The following is a 21649-nucleotide window of genomic DNA, read 5'->3' as shown; positions in this document are numbered from 1 at the left end:
ACCAGAGAGAGAGAGAGAGAGAGAGGGAGAGAGAGAGAGAATTCCAAGGATGAATATGTTCTCTCTCTCTCTCTCAGTTGTAGATTTATGAGCAGCACACAGGCGGGGGACAGATCGGCCTCGTGCCTGCTTTCATCACTGGATGTTTCTTTAATTATATGTCAGAGGCCATAAAACTTGGAAACGATATCTTCGACCTCACACACACACAAATGCATCTATATACACACACACACACACACACACACACACTTTTATATCTATACACACACACAAATGCATCTATATATACACACACACATTTATATCTATACACACAAATGCGGTCGGTATTGTGTTGTTAAACTGCAGCTCGGTCACAATACGTGTTGGAATCCATGTTTGGATGAACCACCGCTCCAAGCACCAGCAGCACTCATACAGCCCCAGACCATGATGATACCACCACCATGCTTGACTGTAGGCAAGACAATTTTCTTGGTTCTTCTCTCCAGGGCGTCACCACACATAACGCTGAACACCATCTGAGCCAAACAAGTTTATCTTCGTCTCATCAGACCACAGGACATGGTTCCAGTAATTCATGCTCTTGGAGAGGTCGTCTTCAGCAAACAGTTTGCAGGGTTTCTTGTGAGTAGCTTCAGAAGGAAACGGACTTGTTGCAGTGTGCAGCGTATGGTCTAAAACTGACAAGCGGACCTTCCACTTCTGCAACCTCTAAAGCAATGCTGGAAGCACTTGTCTGTTTTTTGAAGCAGCTTCTGCACCTGACTCACAGCACGAGGACTCGACTTCTTCGATGGACCCTTGCGAGGTCTGTTCTGAGAGGAACCCGTGTTGGAAAACCTCAGTATGACCCTGACCACTGTACTGTAACTCAGTTTTAGTGTGTTACTGATCTTCTTACAGCCTCAGCATCTTTGTGGAGAGCAACAATTCTAATTCTCAGATACCATGAGGTCCATGTTGAACATCCAGTGGTCAGTATGAGAGAATTGAACTAAAAGCACCACATTTTAACTGCTCTAATACACGATACACAATTTTGTCTGGTTCTGCCAAGCAGACAAAAACATGAACATGATGAACAGGATGTGTGGCTTTACACGTTTACACCAGGTTCAGCTGTCATCACTGAGGGTGTACTCACTTTTGTTGCCAGTTATTAAGACAATAATAGCTGTATGTTGAGTTATTTATGTATGTTTACTGAGGACAGTTAATCTGTACTGTATACAAACTGCACATTGACTAAATATATCCAAGTTTCATTTTATCTCGTTACATATAGTTTTGTTCCTTAAGAAGAAACACTAAAAAGGTTGCTGAAATGTAGGGGTGCACTCACTTTTGTGAGATATTGTGTGTGTATATATCAGTGGTGGGCCGTGCATTTGGTACCTGGGCCTTCAGGACAAAAAATCTAACATCCACATACACATACTGGAATTAGCCAAGAGAAACCTTACGAAATAAATTAATACAATTTCATTGAACAAATATTAGAATTTAGGTTGTAAATGTAGGTCAGTGCTTCTGATAGTGTTTAGACCAGCAGAGAAGACTTTACTTTTGTTGTATGTATACACACCCCAACACACACACAAAAAAACATTCTCAGATCTCAGTTGCAAATAAAATTCCCAAAAACATATTTAATGATTTGTACATACACTCATTTATATTCTCTCTCACAAACACACACACACACACACACACACTTTTATATCTATACACACACACAAATGCATCTATATATACACACACACTTTTATATCTATATACACACACACACATTTATATCTATACACACAAATGCGGTCGGTATTGTGTTGTTAAACTGCAGCTCGGTCACAATACGTGTTGGAATCCATGTTTGGATGAACCACCGCTCCAAGCACCAGCAGCACTCATACAGCCCCAGACCATGATGATACCACCACCATGCTTGACTGTAGGCAAGACAATTTTCTTGGTTCTTCTCTCCAGGCGTCACCACATAACGCTGAACACCATCTGAGCCAAACAAGTTTATCTTCGTCTCATCAGACCACAGGACATGGTTCCAGTAATTCATGCTCTTGGAGAGGTCGTCTTCAGCAAACAGTTTGCAGGGTTTCTTGTGAGTAGCTTCAGAAGGAAACGGACTTGTTGCAGTGTGCAGCGTATGGTCTAAAACTGACAAGCGGACCTTCCACTTCTGCAACCTCTAAAGCAATGCTGGAAGCACTTGTCTGTTTTTTGAAGCAGCTTCTGCACCTGACTCACAGCACGAGGACTCGACTTCTTGATGGACCCTTGCGAGGTCTGTTCTGAGAGGAACCCGTGTTGGAAAACCTCAGTATGACCCTGACCACTGTACTGTAACTCAGTTTTAGTGTGTTACTGATCTTCTTACAGCCTCAGCATCTTTGTGGAGAGCAACAATTCTAATTCTCAGATACCATGAGGTCCATGTTGAACATCCAGTGGTCAGTATGAGAGAATTGAACTAAAAGCACCACATTTTAACTGCTCTAATACACGATACACAATTTTGTCTGGTTCTGCCAAGCAGACAAAAACATGAACATGATGAACAGGATGTGTGGCTTTACACGTTTACACCAGGTTCAGCTGTCATCACTGAGGGTGTACTCACTTTTGTTGCCAGTTATTAAGACAATAATAGCTGTATGTTGAGTTATTTATGTATGTTTACTGAGGACAGTTAATCTGTACTGTATACAAACTGCACATTGACTAAATATATCCAAGTTTCATTTTATCTCGTTACATATAGTTTTGTTCCTTAAGAAGAAACACTAAAAGGTTGCTGAAATGTAGGGTGCACTCACTTTTGTGAGATATTGTGTGTGTATATATCAGTGGTGGGCCGTGCATTTGGTACCTGGGCCTTCAGGACAAAAAATCTAACATCCACATACACGTACTGGAATCAGCCAAGAGAAACATTACGAAATAAATTAATACAATTTCATTGAACAAATATTAGAATTTAGGTTGTAAATGTAGGTCAGTGCTTCTGATAGTGTTTAGACCAGCAGAGAAGACTTTACTTTTGTTGTATGTATACACACCCCAACACACACACAAAAAAACATTCTCAGATCTCAGTTGCAAATAAAATTCCCAAAAACATATTTAATGATTTGTACATACACTCATTTATATTCTCTCTCACAAACACACACACACACACACACACACACACACACACCCCTCAGTGCTCAATACACAATCTTCACTCTCATTATTATACAACTCTAATTATAGGAAAGGACAATAACAACGTCAGGGTCCTTCATGGTGTCTCATGCCTCAGTCTCACCCAGAGTCTCACCCCCCCCCCCGGAGTCTGTAGGACTGCACACATGGCAGAATCTGCACTTTTTCTTTAATTTTTTTAAATCATTGATGCTGCGACATCGTCCTGCTGTACAGAGGTGAAGGAAAAGACGACAAAGGAAGCATTTCCATATCATTGTGCGAGAAAGAACGGCGCACACACACACACACACACAAGCACGCGTGCACACACACGTGCACGCACAGACAGATGCTCATAGACAGAAGAAGGACTGAGGAGGCACATGCTGGAGCCAGAGAGCATAAAGCAGCGATGGTGGACGTTATTGCACAGGCGTCACGTTTGAGTTCAGGACACGTGCTGCTTGTTCAGGGCACAAAATAAACACGTGTGTGTGTGTGTGTGTGTGTGTGTGTGTGTGAGAGAGAGCGAGAGAGAGAGATTTACACAGTCACCACCAGGGCTGGACAAATCATCAACTTATTTCACCCCAAAGCTGAACGAGTGACATACAGAGCAGAAACATGATCATGAAGAACAACTCCTCCTCCTCATCCTACATATCGTCATTCTTGTCCTCCTACTTTTCATCCTCCTCAGTCTGATCCTCATCCTCTCCTCCTCCTAAACCTCCTGTCCAGTCTCTTCCTCCTCTTCCTACTTCTAATCCTCCTGCATCTGATCCACATCATTCTCATCCTCCCCTTTTTCTTAAAAAATAAAATACTGATCACTTACTAACTAGGAATAAACGGTTTAACACACTCTCTTATTGCCAGTCCCGAGCTGCTGATTTGTCCACCCCTGAGCATACACACACACACACACACACACACACACACACACACACACAAGTATTAGTGCTTGAAAGCTTCAACGTTCATCGTGACCAACCACAAACACGTCTGAACATATTTGATGAACACACTAAACTGAAGATGAACCTCCTGCGAGCCTGAAGGGATCCAGGAGCTGGACGTTACCCAGAAGGCACTACATGGCGAGAGGGGGAGGGGGATTACCCGGGAGGAATGTAAGAGCGAAAAAAAAAAAAAAGAAATCAGTATTTACATCTCCAGTATATGACCAAAAGTATTGGGACAAACGATGGTTCTTCACCAAAATCTTCCCAAAAACCTGGAGGCGCACGATTGTCTTTAGATGGTGGTGGCATGAGAATTTCTTTTCGCTTGATCTAAGCGATCCATACCGTGTTCCAGCATGACAGTGCCTCCAATGCGCCAAGCCAGTTTTATGAAGATCTGCTTTCCATAGGCTTGGAAGGTGTGGAAAATCATCTGCTTTTGAATTTAAAACACCGACGAACTTTTGACACTGACTGCAGTCCAAACCTCCTCACCGGTATCAGTACCTTCAACGCCCTTGAACTAGGGATCCATGAGACGGATGCTGAATAAAGTCAGATCTCATAATCTGGAACATCTTCCAAGAGCGAATGGGGATGTGGATTTGAGACGCGTAAAATAAAAGCGCATACAGGTTTTACGGTCGGGTGTCCAAATACTTTTGGTGATATACTGTACGTTAAGGTTTTTTTTTTTTGAAGCATGCTGGTGGATGCTCAAGCTAGTTCCCAAAAGGGAGGGGGGGCTACATGGCGGATAGCGCACTTCTGGGTGGACAATAAAAATGTAAAACCTGCAAAACTTGGAACACGAAGGACGATTTCATCCAAAAAAAGAAAAGAATTTATAATTTTTTAGCACAAAAAAACAAGCAAACGAACAAACAAAGCAAAACAAAACAGCTGAAATCCATGACATACTGCTGCTAATGCTAGGCTGATGAAGCGGAGGAATAGCGCCGAGTCACTGGTGCGATTTTCTCAGAGCTCCTCGTTCTCGTGAGCGCCCCCTCCTGAAAGTTCTAGGGCGGCGCCACGAAGATACGCAAGGCGAGAAGAATTCTTTGGCGAGTTATGCATCGCGTGTTTGTTCCTGGAAGTGCAGTGCTTCGAACGTCGGCGTCTCGGGAACTACGGCCGCCACTTCCTGTTTAGGATTAATTTTTTTTAAATACAACAAAAAAACCCTAAAAAGCCCCCGCCCCGCCCCGCCCCCTCGACAGGTCGCCCCAGGCGACGTGGCGTCTCAGCTGAGCTCGAAGCCTGAGGACGACTCGATGGCGTAGAGCAGTTTGCTCTTCATCAGCTGCTGGTCGCAGAACTCCGGCAGCTTCAGGAGGTTCATGCAGGTGCTGGCAGAGGGGAGGCGCTCCAGGTCGTTCCCGCCGTTATGGATGCAGAAGGCGGGGTAGAGGTCCTGCAGAGGAACAGGTGAGGAAATGAAAGAGTGACATGAAGAGGAAAAGTGTGTACACTTTAAACATTCACTTAAAAAAAAAAAAAAACGCAGGAAAGGAAAAAAATTCCCTTCGTTCTTCTATTTATCTTTCTGGAAATGATGAAGTGTGCAGTGAGAACAGCTATGAGGAAACGAAGTTCACTCTTACTTCCTTCTTAAGACCTTCGTTCCCTCCTTTCCTTTCATCTTACTTTCTTTACTTCCTCCAGTCTTTCTTTAACACCTTCTTTCTTTACTTTTATTTGTTTCTTCTTTCCATCATTTCTTGTGTCATTTTCTATCTTACAGTGAGCATCATCATTAAAATCATGGTGTGTGTGTGTGTGTGTGTGTGTGTGTGTGTGCGTGGACCTGATTAAAGTCTATCTCAGGGTTGTTGAGGGTGATGAGGGTGATGAGTGTGTTAAAGCGTGTGTGTGTGAGAGAGAGAGAGAGAGAGAGAGAGAGAGAGAGAGAAGAGAAGCTCTCCATCAGCAGATTTACAGGGTTTCCTCTGACACCACCATTTCTACCCTCATTAATCCCCCACACTGGACACCTGCTAATTACCACTGCCACTGAGGAGCAACAAGAGAGAGACGAAAGGGCAACACTATCTCACTATCTCCACCCCCGATTCTCTCTCTATCCATCCCTCTCTTTATCTCTCACTGTTCCCCTTATTTACCCCTCTCTCTCTCTCTCTCTCTCTCTCTGCCAGCCCTTCTTCTCTCTCTCTCTACCTCCATCGCTCGCTCTCTCTGTGCTCACACTGTCTGCCAGCCCTTCTTCTCTCTCATTCTCTCTCTCTCTCTCTCTCTGTGTGCTCACACTGTCTGCCAGCCCTTCTTCTCTCCCTCTCTACCTCCATCTCTCTCTCTCTCTCTGTGCTCACACTGTCTGCCAGCCCTTCTTCTCTCTCTCTCTCTCTCTCTCTCTCTCTCTCTCTCTCTCTCTCTCTCTCTCTCTCTGTGTGCTCACACTGTCTGCCAGCCCTTCTTCTCTCCTCTCTCTCTCTCTCTCTCTCTCTCTCTCTCTCTCTGTGCTCACACTGTCTGCCAGCCCTTCTTCTCTCCTCTCTACCTCCATCTCTCTTTCTCTCTCTCTCTCTCTCTCTCTCTCTCTGTGCTCACACTGTCTGCCAGCCCTTCTTCTCTCTCTCTACCTCCATCTCTCTCTCTCTCTCTCTCTGTGCTCACACTGTCTGCCAGCCCTTCTTCTCTCCCTCTCTACCTCCATCTCTCTCTCTCTCTCTCTATGCTCACACTGTCTGCCAGCCCTTCTTCTCTCCCTCTCTACCTCCATCTCTCTCTCTCTCTCTATGCTCACACTGTCTGCCAGCCTTCTTCTCTCCCTCTCTACCTCCATCTCTCTCTCTCTCTCTGTGCTCACACTGTCTGCCAGCCCTTCTTCTCTCCCTCTCTCTCTCTCTCTCTCTGTGCTCACACTGTCTGCCAGCCCTTCTTCTCTCTCTCTCTCCATCTCTCTCTCTCTCTCTCTCTCTCTCTCTCTCTGTGCTCACACTGTCTGCCAGCCCTTCTTCTCTCCCTCTCTACCTCCATCTCTCTCTCTCTCTCTCTCTCTCTCTCTCTCTCTCTGTGCTCACACTGTCTGCCAGCCCTTCTTCTCTCCTCTCTACCTCCATCTCTCTCTCTCTCTCTGTGCTCACACTGTCTGCCAGCCCTTCTTCTCTCCTCTCTACCTCCATCTCTCTCTCTCTCTCTCTCTCAGCTGAAATGAAATGCATTAAAACGTCTCTTGCCAGTAAAAGTTCCTTGTTTTATCTGGGAAAGTTTTCAACACACTTTCATCAGGAGCTCCTACACAAAGCTAATCAAAGATAAAGACTTCCTGATGAGAAGATCTTTAGAACTGTGATATATCTAAAAATGTGTGTGTGTGTCTGTGTGTGTACTTACTTTAAATCCCAGCAGAGGTGGACGTGAGCAGCTGGTGACAAACTTGAGAAGTTTACGTTTCTCCTCGTCACTGAAGTTCTCCACCACGTCCCAGAAGATCTTAATGACGGGGTGTGTGGGAGAGTAACCTCCTGCATACACACACACAATATACACATGCTGTAAGGAATAACAGGTGTATGTGTGTGAGTGTGTGTGAGTGTGTGTGTGTGTGTGTGTGTGTGTGTATACCTGAGTAATTAGTGAATTTCTTCAGATCATCCAGACAGATAGGCACGTGTGCTCCAGAGATCAAAACCTGAGAGATACGATCAACACTGAGGTCAGATTTCACACACACACACACACACACACACACACACAGGGCTGGGATTCAAGTCTGTAAAATGATGCATTTCCTCTTTGAAACTGGATCTTAGTGACAGAGTGATTTTTGAGTTGCGCCACACACACACACACACACACACACACGCACGCGCACATGCACACGGAACGGTATAAACACACACACTCGTTCCTCCAAACTGCTGAAACACTCGTTTCAAATAATTGCTTGTTCAGGGTTGTTCTGATAAGCCACGCCCTCTAGGGGCAGGCATATACAGTAGTGTAAAATAAATACTATTATAATGAAAAAATAGACAATTTCAATGAAAAGTTTCATTGAGTCTATTTATTTTTATTTTTCAGTTGTTTTATTTATTAATATTGTTTTATTGTTTTCTGTTTCAAAACTAGCTACAGAACAACTGTGTGTGTGTGGTGTGGGTGTGTGTGTGTGTGTGTGTGCGCGCGCGCATGTGTGCGTGTGTGTGTGTGAGCGTGACCTGCATCTCCTGCTGGTCGAACATGCGTAGCCACTCGAGGTTGAGAACGTTAGCGAGACCCTGTCTGAAGGCCAGGCAATGAGCTCGGATCTGTTTGTTCAGACGGTAATCGGCCACTAAGTGGATGTAGGCGATGCGATTCGCCGTGGTAACCGGGATGTCCTTCCCATCCAGCTTCAGCTCAACCACCTGAAAGTCACGAAAAAAAAGAAAGAAAGATAAAAAAGATGGAGTGAGAGACACTATTTCATATTCTACTATACCACCAGAAGCCTTACAGACCCCATAATCCACCGTCTGTGCTCTAATCTGTGTGTGTGTGTGTGTGTGTGTGTGTGTGTGTGTGTGTTTACATTCAACTTTACATGTTCACTTCACAGCAGGGAGACAAAGTAAACTACAAAATGCACGCACACACACACACACACACACACACACACACACACACACACACACACACACACACACACACACACACACACACACACACACACACACACACAGATTCTGCCTGTATCTGTTCTAATGAATGTAGTGTAGAATGAAAATGAGGAAAATGTATAAGACTGAAGTAAGGATAAAAAGAAAGAGATAAGGAAAGACAAAGAGAGAAAGAAAAAAGAAAGAGAGAGACGTGCTTTATCATCCCAGTGCTGGATACACAGTTAGAGACTGTTCAATGATTAACCGGAGTACACCGGAACAACAGACTGACACATGGAGGGAGGGAAAGAGAGAGAGAGAGAGAGAGAGAGAGCGAGAGCGAGAGAGAGAGAAAGTCAAAGAAAACAGAGATGCAGAGGGATAGACAGAGAGGAAAAGAGAGATGGAGAGAACTGAGACAAAGATGTATCTAGAGATAGGCAGATAATGGGAGTAAGGAGGAGATTGGATGGATAGAGGGATGGATGGATGGATGGATGGATGGAGTAAGAGAGCACAATAGAGAGAAAGTTGGACTGAGAAAGAGAAAGAGAGCAACAGATAAACAAAAGAGACACAGAGAGAGTAAACTATCGACAGATAAACAGAGAGAAAAGAACGCAACAGATAGACAGATTGTGAAAGAGAGAGGGAGAGAGAGAGAGCACAACAAAAACAGACAGGGAGAAAAAGAGGGATAATTAAATTGATAGATAGAAAGAGGCAGAGTGAGAGAGAGAGAGAGAGAGAGAGAGAGAGAGAGAGCACAACAAAAACAGACAGGGAGAAAAAGAGGGATAATTAGATCGATAGATAGACAGAAAGAGGCAGAGTGAGAGAGAGAGAGAGAGAGAGAGAGAGAGAGAGAGAGAGAGAGAGAGAGAGAGAGAGAGAGAGAGAGAGAGAGAGAGTGTGTGTGTGTGTGCAATAAGAACCTGAGCCTCTCCCAGGTCGTTATTGAGGACGGTGAAGTTCAGGCCCAGGTCCTCTACGTCTCCCTCGTAGCTCTTGAGGAACAGAAGGTTCCGGTACATCTCGGGGTCGAGCGAGGCCAGGTGATGAATATCCACGTCAGCACTGGTCCCCAACAGCTTGGACAGGAAGAAGCTGGCGAAGGGCAGCTCCACCAGCATGTTCTCATACAGAGCCTGAAGAGGGAGACAGAGAGAGATCAGATCACCGATATGACCGAAGATCAACCCAGACTTCACTCCGCTTCCTGTTCTGTACTCTCAATTCTGATGTTCTCCATTTTCTCACTCTACGATGATTTCAATCCGAATTCTAAATTTAACATGAGGCAAGAAAATAAAAGTGGCCAAAAAACACAATTATTAGTATTAATGGCAATTATTCATTATCTTTGAAAACTTTGTAGAGCATTTATTCCTTTATCAATAAATAAAACAAATAAAATAATAGACTGTGTGATTATGCAGGTTGCCTTTTGTTACATTTAATTGCTGTAACCTGAACAGACAGACAGACAGACAGACAGACAAAGACAAACAGACAGCAATAGACAGACAGACAGATAGATAGCAATAGACAGACAGACAGATAGAGAAAGACAGACAGATAGATAGCAATAGACAGACAGCAATAGACAGACAAACAGATAGCAATAGACAGACAGATAGAGAAAGAAAGACAGATAGAGAAAGAAAGACAGACAGACAGATAGCAATAGACAGACAGACAGAGAAAGACAGACAAAGACAGACAGATAGATAGCAGCAGACAGACAGACAAATAGCAGCAGACAGACAGATAAATACAGACAGACAGACAGACAGACAGACCGACCCACAAAAAAAGCATGTAGAGATATGTCACTTTTCCCTTTAAACAGAGTTTAAAAGCTTATCCTGAGAGTGGTTTCTATACTGCATACGCACAGCAACAAAGTGCCCCCACGGGACAAATAAAAGTGTATTCAATTCAATTACATTCAACTGGCGACAAACAATTTTAACTTCTCCGTACAATTAACAATCCCGGTTCGCCCTTTTCAGAACGGAGAGACGCAAAGAAAGAATCAACAATCCCCAAAACTTATCAGGACACGAGTCCTGACCTTGACCCCCCCTCGGAAGAGAGTCATAAAAGAGCTGCAGCTAATGCAGAGCAACGCCGCTCTAAAGGAGGGCATTTCAGGACATTAAAATATACACGGCTCGTATAAAGGATTGCACTCTCCCTCGCTGGCCACATCAACTAAATGGATTATAAATTTCCCACATTTCCATAATGCTCGCATTGAAAACACACAGGCGGCTCGTAAATCAGGGCATTTTTCTAAACACAAGTTAATTGTGCGACTCGGTGAGAGGGGGGGACGGGGTAGTGGAGGGAAAAACACAACACATTTTTTATGCAAAAATAATCCACTTAGCTTTCAATCCGAAACGTATGTGACATCCGCGAGGCCCCATGAAACCTATCAATAACGGCGCTGCCGGGAACGAGCGGCAGGAAGAGCGCGGAGACGGAGTCCGGCTGCTGTTCCTCGAGCTGCTCTATGATTTAGCGCCGTTTATTGCTCGAAATTGTGCCAAAATGACGAGAGAATAAAAAAGGAAAAAAAAAAAAAGATTAACGGCTGCGGTGGCTTTTAATATCAGTGAGTGCACCGGCAGGGTAATTAATGCAAATCGCAGCTCGGCGACTCGGAGTTCCCGCCTTCGCCTCTCTGCCAGGTGAGTTTGTTAATTTATAACATTAGGAATCGATAAAATAAATAAAACAAAACGTATTGAGGGAGTCGATTCCACCAGTCAGCACGTGACCTTCGCTTTCTCTGAGGAACTTTTCTCTGCTACACAAAGTGTTTTAAACCATAGCTAATCTTCCTGAACCACTGAATCATTTTCAACTTATCCAGAGCGACTTACAGAAGTGCTTTAAAATCTCCCTCAATAAATACGTCCTATTAATATATAAGTACCACCAGGATAAACGCCCAATTTAGGAGGTCAGCACACTATCAAAGACATCTCTTCTGGAAGAGGTTATTCTTTAATTACCACTTGAAGACTACCGGTTTCATTCACACATATCGTAGGTCCATACCACCATCTGGATCCTAGATCCATTCCACCATCTGGATCCCAGATCCATTCCACCACCTTTATCCTAGATCCATTCCACCATCTGGATCCCAGATCCATTCCACCACCTTTATCCTAGATCCATTTCACCATCTGGATCCTAGATCCATTTCACTAAATAGATCCCAGATCCATTCCACCACCTGGATCCTAGATACATTCCACCAATTGGGAGCTGAACCTAGTCCATCAACTACAGCGATTCCACCACCTACATTCTAGATCCTAGATCCATTCCACTACCTGGATCCTAGATCCATTCCACTACCTAGAACACTAGACGAACAAGATCTCAGACTGACTGTCCTCCTTTCACCCCGAGGGTTGGTGAGACTATACAAGAAGTGCGAGACGATCAGATGTTTGACGATGTCGCCGAGTCGACTATAATTGATGTTGAATCTGTATGATGAACTTCAGTCAGTCAAAGAAACTACCATAGAGTCCAGATTGGTGGAGCAGAAACCAATAACTGCCTATTTTCAATGAAAACTCTTTAGATATTTGGAGATCAGTCGAATGACATGTTCGCGGAAGAAAAGTAGCTTAACAAATTTGTCTTTCGTACACTATATGCCTTTTTTTCCACCGTATGCGGTTTCTCCGCCGAACCGCGGGCGATGAAAGAAGTCTCTGTACGCGGCGTGATGACGTAATCCTTTTACCGCGTCCGTGTTTAAAACAAAGCGGTAATAAATTCAGTAAGTAGGTTCTAGATCACTTTATATCGAGTCCATCAAAGCTCGAAGGCGAGGCGGAGCGCATTAGCCCTCGGCAACACTAACGGACCTTAATCATGAATTAGTATAATGACCGCTGTGTGTGTGTGTGTGTGTGTGTGTGTGTGTGCATTCGATACAGCAACAGTGATGTAATTCTAATCTACATCAGGTGCCTTTCGAACGGCACTAAACAAATATCAATAGGCCGCTCTCGCTGCCACCAGGAGGGTATTTATGGGAGACAAAGAGGGTTAATTAAAAGTCAAATTCTAATTAATCTCCCAAACCTTAATTGCATGGGCCATTAGTGACAGAGCAACTGGGGGAGGCGGGGCTTATTTCCCACTGTAACAACTTAGGAACATGGAGTGTGTGTGGTGGGGGGAGCTTTCTTTTTTTTTTTTTTAAGAACATGTAAAAGATCAAAATGGATATGATATGATTCGGTTCTGGCTTTTGTTCTTAGTCCTGTAAGGCAGAAGAACCCCTTAGGGCCAGAGAAATGTCATGAGCACTCGGACTCAGCGCTGATTGGATACGACCTCTGACCCTCGTTAAATTAGGCCCTTAGATGCTGCGTGTACAAGAAAAAGGAAAGAAGCTGAAACGATTGATATTGTGTGAGGTGACTAGAAGGTGATCAGAGAAGAGGAGAAATAAAAGGAAATCTTTTGAATTTAAGACAATGCAATAAAATAAAAAAAAAACAATTAAAAAATGAATAATAATTAATCCAGACGTGTTACTCTGAGTGTGTGTGTGTGTGTGTGTCGGCGTGAGTACGAGGAAAGATGTACGTTACTGCGAGAGTTAAATAAAACACTGTCTGTAGAACGGCCGCCTGTCGTCTCTTTTTTCCGCCCAGAACCAGTGAGATGTTCGAGATTTATCACATGACCATGTGATGTGTTAAATCGCAAAGTTGCCGTCATACGACCGCACAAGCCGACATAGCGATTGTGATGTGATGAATCGTGCAGCACTGGTTTGTAACACTGCAGAAAGGCGTCTAGACTGAAGCAAATCTTGGAGAACTGATACTGAGAGTTTTGTGGACTTTTCCAATCTAATCAACATTATCTGCTCATTTCTTGGTTTAATACTGTGCTGATAAACGCCAGGAGAGCAGGTCAACACAACACTGTGCCTTATCACCTGCTCTTACACACACACACACAAATCAAACACTTCTGCTTTTACCCCAGTCTCACACTGCTGCGTCATAGCCCAGCTAGCACAGGACAAACATATATATACACACACCAGGGGAAATCAACAAGCACCTGTCAATCACTCAAAGGGTGTCGCCTGGATTGGGCCTAATCCAATCCAATAATATCCCCCAGTTTTCTCTATACCCACCTTTCCCAAAATCCGTCCCAGGAAGTAGTAGTGGCGCGTAAAGCTCTTGCCGTTGAGCATCTCGGCCGTGGGGCTCGGGTACAGCAGGCCCTCGTTGGTGGTCCTGAAGAAGCCCTGGTTGGGGTTAAAGCCTGACTTGAGTAGCTCGCTGAGGAACTCACGGAAGATCCCTCCGCCGTCGATACCGGCTTCATCCAGGCCATGGGCGTTCAGCAGGTGCACGCGGATCCGCTTCTTCAGGTCTGGCTCTGGAGGCAGGAAGAGGAAGACCATTTACACTTATGAGACAAAACAAATGAGCCTGAAATGTTAAATTCCCAGCAGGAGGAATTCAGCAAACGGGGATTTTTCGGGGCTTTTTATGAAAAGCACCCAAAATAGCCATTTTTATAATGTTTTATTCACTTTTTTTTAATGTTTCAGTCCTTTTTATAATGCTGAAATGGAAACGAGAGGAATCTAAATATTATTAACTCCTCACTATCTTTAGGTCACATCCCCAAACCCCTCAAGTTAGCAGTTATTAAGCCCTTCATTAAGAAAACTAATCTGGATCCAAACACGCTATCAAATCGATACAGACACATTTTAAATCTCCCATTTATGCCTGTCTGATCGTTACTATTTTGTAGACTTAAATTCAGAGCTATCCAGGCTAATGCAAAATGATTATGGCATGCCACAAGGTTCAGTTCTAGGACCCCTGCTTTTCACAATATACCTGCTTCCCTTGGAAAATATTATTAGAAGGCATATTAGCTTCCACAGTTATGTGGATGATACCCAGCTAGATTTCATCAAAACCAAACGATACAGCTCAATTAGCTCGGATAACCGAGTGTGTTAAAGAATTAAAAGACTGGATGATTTATAACTTTCTATTATTAAATTCTGAGAAGACGGAGATTTTGCTCATCGGCCCAAAAACCAGTACACAGAAGCTCCAGCATTTCAACCTGCATTTAGATGGATGTTCTATAACTACTAGTTCAACAGTATAAACCTGAGAGTTATTTTAGACACCAGCTTGTCTTTTAAAAATCATATCAACCAAGTTACAAAAACAACTACTTCCACATTAGAAATATTGGTAAGCTAAGAAGTATGTTATCTATATCTGATGCAGAGAAGCTCGTCCATGCGTTCATGACCTCCAGAATAGACTACTGTAATGAATTACTAGGTGGTTCTGCAGCATTAATAAACAAGCTACAGTTTGTCCAGAATGCAGCAGCCAGAGTTGTCATCTTTAGGCCACGCCCCTAGAACTGGAGCATATTAATAAGGTTTCCATGGCAACGCGTAATTCAAGTGTACCGTTCTCCGGGGACAGTTTGTCGTAGGCGTCCTCGTAAATGTAGTTCCTGCGGATGGTGACGTTGATGCCGTCTAGGAAAGCGCCGTCCCCCTGTATCTCTCGTTTGTCGGCGTAGATCAGCCTATGGAAGATCTGATGGAGAGATTGAGAAGAATTAAAAAAAAAATGACATTTGTGCCCCCAACAGGAAGTGACCTGTGGTTTAGAGCACTTATCGAGCATTGGGCAATGGAGCGCTGTACCTTAACTCTCTCCTCGAAGGGTACGACGAAGGGCAGCTCTGTGAGGATGGCCAGGTGTCTCTCCTCGGAAACGGACAGCGGAGGAGGCTCCAAGCCAACTGTGGAGTTAAAAAGATAAAAAGTTCATCCTTTAATCATTCGTTTTTTTATTCTGAACTTTATTTATAAAAACATTTTTATTATATATCCCTACCAGTTCAGAACCAGAACCTGTATAATTATCAGGACTAGTCCCAGTACCAGTACCCTTATCAGTACCAGGACCCCTATTTTAATCAGTACTAATATTAGTACCAGGACCCCTATCAAAATGAGTACTATTATCAGTACCAGAACCCCTATCAGAATCAGTACTAATATCAGTACCAGAACCCCCATCAGAATCAGTACTAATATCAGTACCAGAACCCCTATCAGAATCAGTAACAGTGTCCCTATCAATAGCAAGATCCTATAGAGTACCCTAATTCTATCTGTACTCACTTGTTATATCAGTAGCAGATTTGCTCTCAGTATGGACCTCAGCACCAGTTCTAATCTGTGTGTAAAGCAGAGGCTCATGATGAGACTCATTAAAACCCCGATCACGTTTTAATCCGCCCTTTTTACTGAGGGTGCCAATAATTCTGCACCTGAGCGTATACGGTATGCAGTACGTTCAGGTCGAGTTCGGCGGATTCTATCTCGTTGGTCCGTCCGGCTGTCTGCGGCGTCCATTACCGGGACGTTTGTTTGGGATTAAAGCGCCGTCCTGTGTGATGGAGATTGTCGAGGAGGGGGTGGAGGTGGAGGGGGGGAGGGCAGAAAGTGCCGGAACAGCAGCAGCGAGGCATCATTTGTCTGCCACGCTGCTAATACGGCGCAATTATTCTGCTCAATTAGTCAAGCCTACCTCTCGGTCTCTCCGATCCGGCCATCAATGCGCCATCTCGCAGAGAGAGTTATGGCGCGGCGTGGTCAATGCGCTCGCCGTTCATCACCCGCGCAAACCTCCATTTAGGGAAATGAAAGAGCTTTGGACAAACAGGAGGCCAGATGTGACCTGCCTTAGGCTAATTGAATTTTTAAGCACCTATGCCCGGGAGAACCGCACGAGACGCTGTTATTGGGGAGTTTTCACACCAAACACACACACACAAACGGGCTATTAGGCTAATACACACCCACTCAATCCACTCAGGCCTCCGTCTCACTCGAGCCACTCGTCCCATCTCATCACATCCCATCTCATATCACTCTGTTTATTAGGGACGCGTCGATAACTGACTGACTCTGGAACCCGGGGCTGATAGTGGGGGACAGAATCACACTGTGATCCCTCAGAATACACACAGACAGACATAGGTGGAGGGATGGACACATTACAGTCCAAGTGGAAGTGTGGGTACATATCCAGAAGAGGAACTACAACGTCCTCCTACAATGGAAGATGTGAGATTAGCGTTGAGAGCGTTGAAGATGTTTCGATGTGGAGAGATGAAATGTAGCTGTGTATCAGAATCACTTTCAGTCCCAGTATCAGTACTCATATATATACATCATTACCAGTATCCCCATCACTTTTAGTATAAACTCAGTCCCAGTATCCATACAAGTATCCATACCGGTACCAGCTTCTGTATCAGCACTACTTTAACTATCAGTACCAGTACAGTAGGGTACTGATGGATCAGTAGTGTTTCCACCGCAGTGCTGAAATGAGACTCTACAGCTCAGCATTAAGTCTAAATTAATTAACTAATTAGCTGCGGCTGCATCGATAACTCGTTACGGGTGCCATAAATCAGCGACGCACTACATCACGCGTTCCTGCTATAAACACGCCCGGGGCTCACCGTCTAGCGTGGACCGGAGCGGTCCGATTCGGCCCATACGCCTCGTCCTCCACACGTGTTGAGCCGAGGGCACGTACAGCTGAGTCACCTGTTCAACACATCATCATCATCATCATCATCATCATCATCACAGACAGTAATATATAATATATAAAATATATAATAGTAAAACACATTAATAAATACACATTATTTCAAATCCCACACATTCTAAAACTTACATCTGTCTGTCTGTAAATTATTTATCTGTCTGTCTGTCAATTATCTATCTGTCTGCCTGTCAATTATCTATCTGTCTGCCTGTCTGTCAATTATCTGTCTGTCAATTATCTCTGTCTGTCTGTCTGTCTGTCAATTATCTGTCTGTCTGTCAATTATCTGTCTGTCTGCCCATCTGTCAATTATTTGTCTGTCTGTCTGTCTGTCAATTATCTGTCTGTCTGCCTGTCAATTATCTATCTGTCTGTCTGTCAATTATCTATCTGTCTGCCCATCTGTCAATTATCTATCTGTCCGTCCGTCTGTCTGTCAATTATCTATCTGTCCGTCCGTCTGTCTGTCAATTATCTGTTTGTCCATCTGTCAATTATCCATCTGTCCGTCTGTCTATGATCTGTCTGTCCATCTGTCAATTATCCATCTGTATGTCTATCTGTCAATTATCTATCTATCTGTCTGTCCATCTGTCTATGATCTGTCTGCCCGTCTGTCAATTATCTATCTGTTCGTCCGTCTGTCTGTCAAGTATCTGTCTGTCTGTCTGTCTGTCTATCCGTCTGTCTAGAAGAGTGTGGAAACGCCACTCTTCTAGATGTTTGGTCAGAGGGAATCTTCATGCTGTCACATGACCGAGTTTGTTATGTAGAGAGTGAAGGAACACGCAGGTCCCGCATGCATTAGTGCTTGTGGTTCTTTTTTCCTTATTATAATCACCATTATTACCTTATCAGCCTTGATGTTGACCTCGTTGGACAGCCAGTGACCTTTAGGGCAGAACGGCCTCCTGATGTCTCGCGCCTTCAACATCTTCACCAGGTTGGTGATCACCTGGAATAAAAAGAAAACATCAGATGATAAAAACGTGTGTGTGTGTGTGTGTGTGTGTGTGTGTGTGTTGGTTTGTGTGGCGTCCGATCTCCAGCACGCGCAAAGAGGCGGAAGAACGATTTATTTGTCTTTCGGTCAAAATGGCCGCTGGTCCGAGTTAAAAGGGCTGCATTAGGGTCATTAGTGGGCGATTGCTGGTGGATGGAAAAGATGGATGAGCTGTCAGAGAGCAGCCTGCACTGCTAATTATCACCCTCTCTCACACACACACACACACACACACACACACAAGCGCGCTGTACAAGCAGACACTGATGTTTGCTTTCTCTTTATAATTAAGTCTTAACTGCTCAGAAGTGAAAAGTCGGTTGACAAAGATCTCTCGCTGCAGTGCGCAACGGCCCGGATTACCCAGAATCCTCCTCGCTGGAGCCGTTTCAAAGCCCTTGGCAGAAATACAGACGTTTCAGATGAGATCAAATGTGCACGTGGTCCTCAGGAGTGGAAAGTAAACATCTGGACTGCTGCTCTATTTTTCTACCTGTCCATCTATCTACCTGTCTGTCTATCTTTATTATTGTCTTTCTGTGTATTTTCTTTTTGTCTCTTTCTGTCTATCTATCCATCTATCCGTCCGTCCGTCAGTCCATCCATCTATCCATCTATCTATATTATTGTCTTTGTACCTGCCCATCTATTTGTCTGTCTGTCGATCTGTCTTTCTGTGTATTTTCTCTTTGTCTCTTTCTGTCCATCCATCCATCCATCTATCTATCTATCTTGTGACTATCTATGGATTAAACTGAACTAAATATATTATGTAACACTTCACATCCGAATACTTAGCAGTGAGGGGAAATGATGATGATGAGGAGGAGAAGGAGGAGGAGGAAGAGAAGGAAGAAGAAGCTGTAGTCCCGAGGCGATAATAACCCTGACCTAATAAGAGCGAGTGCAAAACGCTGTCTGGTCACACGGCAAACAAGAGACGGAGGAGAAAAAAAAGAGACGGAGGAAAAAAGCTCTGAATCGAGTGCTGGTTAATGATCCCATCAGGTTAAGTGCAGGCCGTGCCGGTCTCGTCCCAAACCCGGGCCGTGTCCGTCCCGCTCAGCGCCGTGCCGAGAGGAAGCCTTCCATTAGCAATATTAATACAAGCTTAGTTGATCATTTTCATTCAATTAGCTCCTTTGGATTAAATGGATGGCTGGGACAATAGGGGTGATAAAACACAGCGGAAGGACAAGCGCGTGCCCGAGGCTAACATTAGCTTGGGCGGGGTCGGCAGAGGGCCGGCCGGCCGTAAATCCCGCCTTCAATTTGGGAAATGCGATTCTGCTGCTTTCAACCAGCTTCAACAGCAAGCAGTACGCTTTATTACAAACCGTTACTCCTCCGCTACTACACCAAGGATAGAGGGATCACAAAGGGGTTAAACACATGGGGCAGACAGAGAGAGAGAGAAAGGGAGGGGGGGTGGAAGAGAGCTAGAGAGAGAGAGCGCACGAGAGACAGACAATGAGTGATGGACAGAGATGCATACAGATAAAAGAAAGCCTAAAGAAGAGAGAGAGAGAGAGAGAGAGAGAGAGAGAGAGAGAGAGAGAGAGAGAGAAAGAAAGACAGACAGACAGAAAGAGCTCAAGAAAGACAGACTGACAGAGAGAGAGAGAGAGAGAGAGAGAGAGAGAGAGAGAGAGAGAGAGAGAGAGAGAAACAGAAAGATAGACGGAGAGTTAAAGACAGACAGACAGAGAGGTGGTACAACCTTTCAGCAGGCCAGAGGGCCTGTACATTATTATTTAATGTACACATGAGTGCATTTAAGTTAAACATTTATTTTATCCTGTGCATTGTTGCAATGTGCTAGAAATAAATATTTTCATAATTTGTAATTGATTTATTCTTTGAAACTTATATATATATTATATATATTGCATGATTTAATATTAATCCATGCAATTGAAATGCCTTGATTTTAGTAAGGTTAGTACACAGTCATAGCCATAAATGCAATGGTAATAATAATTGGCAAAATTTCTTGCAGTGTTTCGGTTTTCGGCCGTGCTTTCCTCTTTTTCAGGTTTTCAGTTTCGGCCAAGAATTTTCATTTCGATGCATCCCTAACAGAGATGCTTACAAAAAAGAGAGGCAGATAAAGAGAGACAGACAGAAAGACAGAGAGGCAGACAGAGAGACACAGAGAGCCAGACAGAGAGACACAGAGAGCCAGACAGAGAGAGACAGAGAGGCAGACAGACAGAGACAGACAGGCAGACAGAGGCAGACAGACAGACAGACAGACAGACAGACAGACAGACAGACAGACAGACAGACAGGCAGACAGACAGGCAGACAGGCAGACAGAGAGGCAGGCAGGCAGACAGACTGAGAGGCAGGCAGACAGACAGACTGAGAGGCAGGCAGACAGAAAGGCTGGCAGAGAGGCAGACAGAAAGACAGACAGAGAGGCAGGCAGACAGAGAGGCAGACAGAAAGACAGACAGAGAGGCAGGCAGACAGAGAGGCAGACAGAAAGACAGACAGAGATGCAGGCAGACAGAGAGGCAGACAGAAAGACAGACAGAGAGGCAGGCAGACAGAAAGACAGACAGAGATGCAGGCAGACAGACAGAAAGACAGAAAGACAGATGGGATGTTTATAATAATACAGTACAAGGTCAGGAGGACAGAGATCATGCTCCCTGTGGTTCTGACCTTGAAGAGCTGGACCCAGCGTTTCTGTTGGTTCTGGATGCGCTGCTGCACTTGGCTGCTGGTTTTGACTCCGACGCTGCGAAAAGCTGCTGCGTATTCCTCCCTGTGGCCAGTCTTAGTCTCAGGATGCGCCAGCTTTATGATCCCCAAACACGCGTCCCGTAAACACCGAGACAGGGTCACCAACTCCAGGAGGGAGAACGGCATCATAGACGCCTGTCTCTGACCTACAACATACAGAGAGAGAGAGAGAGAGAGAGAGAGAGAGAGAGAGAGAGAGAGAGATGGAGAACGCTCAATACTCAACCCCTGTATACAAGCTGAGGCAGCACTCAGGACCACCAGGACATCGGGTTACTCCAGCATGCCCTCCCAGTATTTCTCCATGTAGTCCTCAGTCCCCAGATGGACACCTTCTCTTCTCCACTTCACTCACCTATTAAGTAGCCTTCACTCTTTGCCCAGGTTATTTTTGCTAAAGACGGAATAAAAATACTGTTACATCCTCGCCAT

At 44.5% G+C, this 21649-nt stretch overlaps 1 protein-coding gene across 2 annotated transcripts in view; it reads right to left on the bottom strand.

Annotated features, from left to right (window-relative positions):
* Nucleotides 1–3124: 3124 nt before the first annotated feature.
* The window catches only part of ube3c (ubiquitin protein ligase E3C), a 33979-nt gene continuing 15454 nt past the window's right edge, over nt 3125–21649 (bottom strand). The window contains exons 14-25 of one of the 2 annotated variants that reach the window (XM_046850996.1): nt 21573–21611; nt 21137–21363; nt 18314–18418; nt 17372–17459; nt 15537–15634; nt 15294–15426; nt 13977–14224; nt 9718–9930; nt 8360–8548; nt 7764–7830; nt 7533–7663; nt 3125–5592 (exon numbers count right to left, since the gene is read on the bottom strand). In XM_046850996.1, coding sequence (XP_046706952.1) covers nt 5422–5592; nt 7533–7663; nt 7764–7830; nt 8360–8548; nt 9718–9930; nt 13977–14224; nt 15294–15426; nt 15537–15634; nt 17372–17459; nt 18314–18418; nt 21137–21363; nt 21573–21611 — 1709 coding nt within the window. In that variant the 3' untranslated portion in view covers nt 3125–5421. The remainder of the gene's footprint in view (nt 5593–7532; nt 7664–7763; nt 7831–8359; nt 8549–9717; nt 9931–13976; nt 14225–15293; nt 15427–15536; nt 15635–17371; nt 17460–18313; nt 18419–21136; nt 21364–21572; nt 21612–21649) is intronic. The other variant, XM_046850997.1, reaches the window with a different exon arrangement.

The sequence above is a fragment of the Silurus meridionalis genome, chromosome 6, assembly GCF_014805685.1.
Source record: "Silurus meridionalis isolate SWU-2019-XX chromosome 6, ASM1480568v1, whole genome shotgun sequence".
NCBI lineage: Eukaryota > Metazoa > Chordata > Actinopteri > Siluriformes > Siluridae > Silurus > Silurus meridionalis.
Note: the sequence above shows the minus strand (reverse complement) of the source record. Positions and strands in the feature narration are given on the sequence as shown.